Source organism: Urocitellus parryii, chromosome 12 (genome assembly GCF_045843805.1).
Source record: "Urocitellus parryii isolate mUroPar1 chromosome 12, mUroPar1.hap1, whole genome shotgun sequence".
NCBI lineage: Eukaryota > Metazoa > Chordata > Mammalia > Rodentia > Sciuridae > Urocitellus > Urocitellus parryii.
In genome coordinates, this window is record NC_135542.1 from 66,119,078 (window position 1) to 66,125,691 (window position 6,614).

The 6,614-nt window shown below is 40.2% G+C and overlaps 1 protein-coding gene across 1 annotated transcript; it reads right to left on the reverse strand.

The window, feature by feature from the left end:
* Positions 1 to 3,471: 3,471 nt before the first annotated feature.
* LOC144249653 (zinc finger protein 706) lies at positions 3,472 to 4,214 on the reverse strand. Its single transcript, XM_077791768.1, has one exon. The coding sequence runs from the start codon at positions 4,021 to 4,023 to the stop codon at positions 3,793 to 3,795; it is 231 nt and encodes a 76-aa protein (XP_077647894.1). The 5' UTR covers positions 4,024 to 4,214; the 3' UTR covers positions 3,472 to 3,792.
* Between the last annotated feature and the right edge of the window lie 2,400 nt (positions 4,215 to 6,614).

Here is a 6,614-nt window from a genome sequence, read left to right on the forward strand (position 1 = left end):
CAAAAGAATAAAAATAATAAAACACACAAATCTACTTTTGTTCTTTGTTACTCCGTCTTGGTCTGAAACTGACCTAAAAGATTCTAGGAAAGCCTTTCCAATATTAAAGTATTTTAATAGGGCTGGGGATGTGGCTCAAGCGGTAGCGCGCTCGCCTGGCATGCGTGTGACCAGGGTTCGATCCTCAGCACCACATACAAACAAAGATGTTGTGTCCGCCGAAAACTAAAAAATAAATATTAAAATTCTCTCTCTCTCTCTCTCTCTCTCTCTCTCTCTCTCTTTAAAAAAAAAGAAAAAAAGTATTTTAATAAATACTTAATGAATACCTTATTAAAAATCCATAGAGACCCGGGTGCAGTGGCATACACTTGTCATCCCAGTGGCTCTGGAGGCTGAGGCAGGAAAATTGCAAGTTCAAAGCCAGTCTCAGCAACTCAGCGAGGCCCTAAGCAACTTAGCGAGACACTATCTCAAAATAAAATATTTAAAAGGCTGGGGATGTGATTCAGTGGTTAAGTGCCCCTGGGTTAAAAAAAAAAAAATCCAGAGAGAAAACCCATTCTTTGAATTAGGCATTATGCTCCTTGACCTCCTTGCTTTAAAAATCATGACTGGTTAGAGGTATAGCTCCGTGATAAGGTGGAGGCTTATCATGGATGAAGCTCTGAGTTCAATCCCCAGCATCAAAAACAAAAAAGGGGTAACAATTTAGTTGATTTAGACCTCTCAGGGAGGTCTCACCTGGGAAACTTGGTGAGATTCTGTCTCAAAATAAAAATAAATAAATAAGTAAAAATAAATAAATAAATCTGAAGTCTACAATGTTCAGAGAGGAAATCAGATCAGGTTTCCTAGCATAGCTCTTTGCTCCTCATCTGATTGTGACCATCAGCTGAACAAAGTTTCCTGAGCAGGGATCTACAGGAAGAGCCTTCCTGGTGGATGAGAGAAGCAAGCCAAGACACGTTGGCTTTCAACTGTGGATCTGCCCCACACTCGTGTCTGGTCAGTCACTCTTCTTTGTGACTTTTACCTTCTAAATATCTCTTTGAGTGTGTCCCTTACTCTCCATGGATGTTGCTATTACCCTAGTCTTAATCCTATCTCAAGTATTTCAGTGGCTTCATAGTGAGAGCAACAGGAGTACTATGTGTTTGTGTGTGTGTGTGTGTGTGTGTGTGTGTGTGTGTAAAAGGGTGTTTCTTTTCTGAGTTTTCCTACGTATATCCTTTGCTCCATTTAGTCAGGAGCAAGCACAGAATTGTTAAAACAGTAAAATCATGAAAAACAAAGTCTATGATTGACTTTGAGCTTCCTTAATCAAATTTTTTGGAGGGTATCATACTGGGGATTGAACCCAGGGATGCTCTACAGCCCCAGCCCGTTTTATTTATTTATTTTTATTTTGAGACAGAATCTCACCAAATTTCCCAGGCTGGCCTGGCACTTGGGATGCTCCTGCTTTCACCTCCTGCATTGCTGGAATGATAGGTGTGCACCACCACGCCCAAGTCTTTTTTTTTTTTTTTTTTTTTTTTTTTTTTTTTTTTTTTTTGTTTTTTTTAGTTTTCTTTAATATCTTCTTTAATAAGACATTACAGCACACAACTGAGGCCCCAGTGTGTCAATTAAACATGGGGATATCCATTTGAAGAGAATGGAAACAAGTTTAATCTTAACCCCGTTTCTTTTGGCAACTAATGTAAATACAGAATGGCAATTCTCTCAGTGTATTTTATCAAGTCTTTGAAGACACCATAACAGTTTTTAAATAAACTTTGCTGTTATCTGTTAAAGAATCTTCAAATTAAATAAACAAAGATATTTAAGACTTGGAATTTTTTTTCTTATAGCAGATTTAACTCAAAACACAAAAAGGGGATTGTACTAATAATCCCCATATTGAGAATTAATGTCTTATAAGATCAATCAGACTATTTCCCTATCACTGAGATACAGAGTTAAATATGGTGTCTTCAGCTGCTTATAAAAAAAGGGTTAAATACAAGAACAAAAAATTTTATTCTGAATTACAGTCAGTAAAACAAATGAAAAAAAATTTAAACCAAAATTTGTGAATGGGTTTTAAATGATTTGTTACTAAAAATAAACACACATATGCTCAAAGCACTTTCAAAAACTTATAAACTGAAATTTAACCAGAACTTCTACAATAACCACCACAAGAAATTAGGTAGAACTAATGTTCTGGCAATTGACATATTAGGAAACAACATTAAGTCTGAAACTTAGGGAATTAAATACATGAAACAAAAGAACTGATTTTAAAAATAAGGGTCTAAGAATAGGAGTTGCTAAGAAACTATCAGCACTGAAGCTTTTCCTTGCAAACATCTTATTTTAAACTTACAATGAAGACAAACAAGGTGGGCAGAGTATGTGGAGCTACAAAACAAATGCAGCAATGAGTTACAGCAGAAGGAGGGAATGCATTTTGTAATCCACAGGATCAGATATGTGGCTCTAAGCAGTTAGCAGTAAATATTTTAGTGTTCTTCCTATTATGTTAATTTTAAAATTTAAACTGAGTTACAGCAGTTTCATTTGTACAAGTTAATAGTTGACAAAAGCAAATCAAAAGAACACTAAAGTTGAGTTTTCCTTAACTGGGTAGCATTTACTTTATCCAACTGAACAAAAGCACCTCCCATCCTTAGTCCCCAAAGATTGAGCATACTGGTTGATTTTAATACTTTTATAGTTTGAATGGAAGTCATACTATAATATATGGTCTGATTTTAGGAACCACCAGAATGCCAATTCCTAAATTCAACGTTTCAACAGAGAAGATTCTGGGAATTAACCAATCACAAATAATTCCAATTGCTGTTAATGCAAAAATTCATTCATAAAATTGGCCAAATAATTAATAACTTCCTAAAACTCCTTCAAAAATTATGCTTCAATTTTAAAATTAAAGAGCTAGAACAATCTGCAAATAAATCCACTATAATTTATAAAAAATCTTTTTACCAGTTCACATTTGTTCCATCATATTTTCTATTAAACAATAGGACTAATGATTATTTTTGTTTTGACATATACTTCAGAAACTTTTTTTTTTTAGAAGGGCTCACTGATAATCCAATTGTTTTTACAAATGTGTTAGTTTTCTACAGGGTACCCCTGACTGGTAGCTACACCCAATCAATTCATACAGGAAATTTAAATTTGTCAATTCTAAACATGTGAAATGATCATCGGGGACATGATACTTAACTGCAATATTCTAAGGCAGCAGATAAAGTCATTCTTCACCTAAATCATCAGCTGCCAATAAAATTACATGCACAATTTAAATGAATGAGTCTGCTTTAGTTTAAGGAACCTGCACTGAGCTGAGAAAGGGAGATAAAAGTTGCGTTTGTAATTCTAGCTGCTGAATTCATTAGATTTTTATAAGGCAAATAAGGAAAGTTAGAACAGAATCTGTAGAACCATTTATCCTGTGATGTTGTAAAATCAAAGTACTACTTTATTAAATGAGTTATTTTACACAATATGAACATCAATATAATTACAATTGTAAAAAAATTTTTATAACAAGGATGGACTGATTTTCAGATTTCCAAATCAGAGTCAACTGTACATTTACACAGAATTGTCTTTGCATGAAGCCCAAAAGGGAACAGCATAAAAATGAGTGTTTCTGTAGCCCCTTTATTTTTGCTGATCAACAGTTTGTTAGAAAAGCAGCTGCAGGTTTGTTACCTAAGGTCTGAGACAGTAGAAGAGTCAAAGGTGTCATGAATTCACCTGTAAACAACTTTATGCCTGAACATCAGCTAATTCTGGAGGAAGTGGAGTCTTGGGATGCTTGCTTTCAAAGTGCTGCTTGAAGGTCTTAGGGTCTGGCATTTGTGTCCTACAGACAGTGCAGGTATATATTAAGGCAGCTTTGGCAGCAGCCTTTTGGTCATGTCCTTGTTTCTTCTTTTGTCCAGCCTGCTTTTTGGCATTTTTTTGCTGAGACTGAATCTTCTGCTGTCCGCGAGCCATATCCGGGCCGGGACAGTCTTGCGTCGGAGAGACCGCGCAGCGCGAGAGGGCCAGGGAAAGTCGCGGAGGGAAGGAAGGGGGAGCGCGCCCAGCACCGCTTCGGCCTCCTCCACCCGCCAAAGAGGGGAAAGAGGAGAGCCGGGAACACAACAGCCCGCGCCTCGCACACCCGCCGCCGCGCGCGCCCGAAGCCGCCTCACGCCCAAGTCTTAATGAGATTTTATTTTATTTTTTTTTTTAAGTACACAGCTGACTATAGTCTGGCAAATCAGTTTATGTTGCAAAAGATTTTCAGGTCCTCTCTTTACATGTTAGTACTCTTATCAGTCGAATCCAGTCTGGCACACAGAAGTCACACAGTATTCCTATGAATGGAATTTCACCTGAAGAATTGTTCCCAGCATTCAGGAGGACCAAACAGAATACAGAAGCAACTGAGATAATAACCCTAGGTAGCAGCTGTGCCCCTGGAGCTGGGGAAACAAAGGAGTACATTCATGTTCTTAGAACTAGAAGCTCAAAGAAGGAGCCTGTGGAGCTCTTAGGAATGGATGTCACTAGTGGCTGCTGGTAGCTCTGAGGGGCGCTGAGAGGTTGGTACTGAGAGCGTTGAAAGGACTTAAGAGTGGGAACCAAGTGCTACCAAAACGCCATGTCGGGGAAATTCTTGCAGGAACAGCAATCACACAGGAAGCTCTTTTTTCTTTCTCCAGTTTTCTAATCACTTCCTAGTGTTCCCATGGACAAAATCTAATAATAATAATAATAATAATTATTATTATTATTATTATTATTATTATTATTATTATTATTTGCAGGATCCCAGGCCCAGCTTCACGAAACAGGAGAGCAGGCTTGGAGGCTTGGAATGGAGATGGTCAGGAACTAGCCATCACCTAGAGCTGGGACTTGGCTGAGTTGGATCACAGGAGTCTGCTGTAAGCCATTGGTTAAAGGAAGTCCCCACCAGGGAGATGAGGAGGTAGAAGCCTGCTGCGGTGAGAGAAGCCAAGGAGACTGTACTAGAGCAAAAGGTTGTTTTGGACCCTTAGAGACCAGGATCTCCATGCACCTGGTTTAGCCCTGGAATAAACTAACTGAGCATTGAGAGGGAAGAGGTATTATGAGGTACTTATACCTGCTTTCCATTTTGTTCTTGGAGGAGACAGGCAGCATCACCCCTACTGGGTCATCAGACATGTGCTCCATCGGAAGTACACCAACATATCAACCCTCTGAACCTCTCCAGCTCCCCAGCAGCATGGAAGGGATTCAGAAGCCCACTGGGAGCAGATGAGGGGATGAAGGCTCTAGGTGGTAATTTCTCCCAGGAGGTTTATAGAGGGCTGCTGTCAGAAACAACACCTTTAAAGGATCAAGGGGAAACACGGGGAGGGAGAGGTTGAACTGTGGTACCACTCTGATCCCACAGGGAGCTCTGATGCTGGGCTGGTCCTTCAGTTTGGTTTTGTTTTGTGGGGCTGGGATTGAACCCAGGGCCTCAGGTATGCTAGGCAAACATTCTACCACTGAGCTACTTCCCCTTCAGAGTCCTTCAGAATTCTGAATAGAGGCCAGGGGGCTGAACATTATACCCTTGCTTTGAAAACTCATTAATTACAGACCTATGCCCTACCTCCCCTCCAATAACCTCAAACCAGGTAACTCTCTTCGGTCAAGAGCTCTGCCTAACAAAAAACTCAGCTGCATGCCATGAGCACCCAAGAGTCCTGGCAGAACGAAGAGGGAGATCTAGATGGTATACTACAGTGTCTACTATGAGGGTCACCATGGAAGAGGTACAGGGTAACCGGAAGAGAACTCCAAGCTGGGGATCAGCCAGGAGTTGCAGCCTGACCTTAGAAGATCTGCGGAACCAGTGAGAGTGGAGGTGGAGCCAAGTCTCTAGGAAGGAGGAGGCGGTGCTCCTGGGGGAACAAGGGCATGCATTTTCCAAGCCTCAGGAACAGTGTGTTTTATACCAGCCACAATGTGTCAGCAGCAGAGGCAGAGAACAGAGGGCAGAGGACAAGACCCAAAGCAAGCAGTATGAGAAGCTCAGAGGGAGGAAGTCACGAACAGCAGGGCCCCTCCCCCAATGCCAGGAGGCTCTGTCCATCCTTATAATACCCAGCTGCCATCTCAGGAGGGAGGGAAGGTACCCCTCTCAAGAGAGAAGAAATTCAGTATTTGGAAGACTGAAAAATTTGCATTTGAAGACTAATTTCTCAACAGAATCTGGGTTAACAACTCCCCACCCTGCTCACCCTGCCAATTTTTCAAAACCAGATGGGACCTAATTACCTTTAATGGGGAAGTTTAAATTGTCACTTTACCCTGGCTGTGAAAGGAACGGAGTCTTGAGAGAAAGATAAAGTAAGTCATAGAAAAAAAGAATGAAGACATTAGAATTTATTCCCATCTGAATTCTGCTATGTAAATTTCATCACCTTCCAGTTCCCTCTCTCTCCCAATCCTTATCCCAAATATTACTTCCAAAGTTATCTTTAGGGTAACACAGGTTTGATGGTGGAAAGCACCGTTGGCATTCCCCATTGCCTACTGAATCAAGTTAAAACTGCCAAACAATC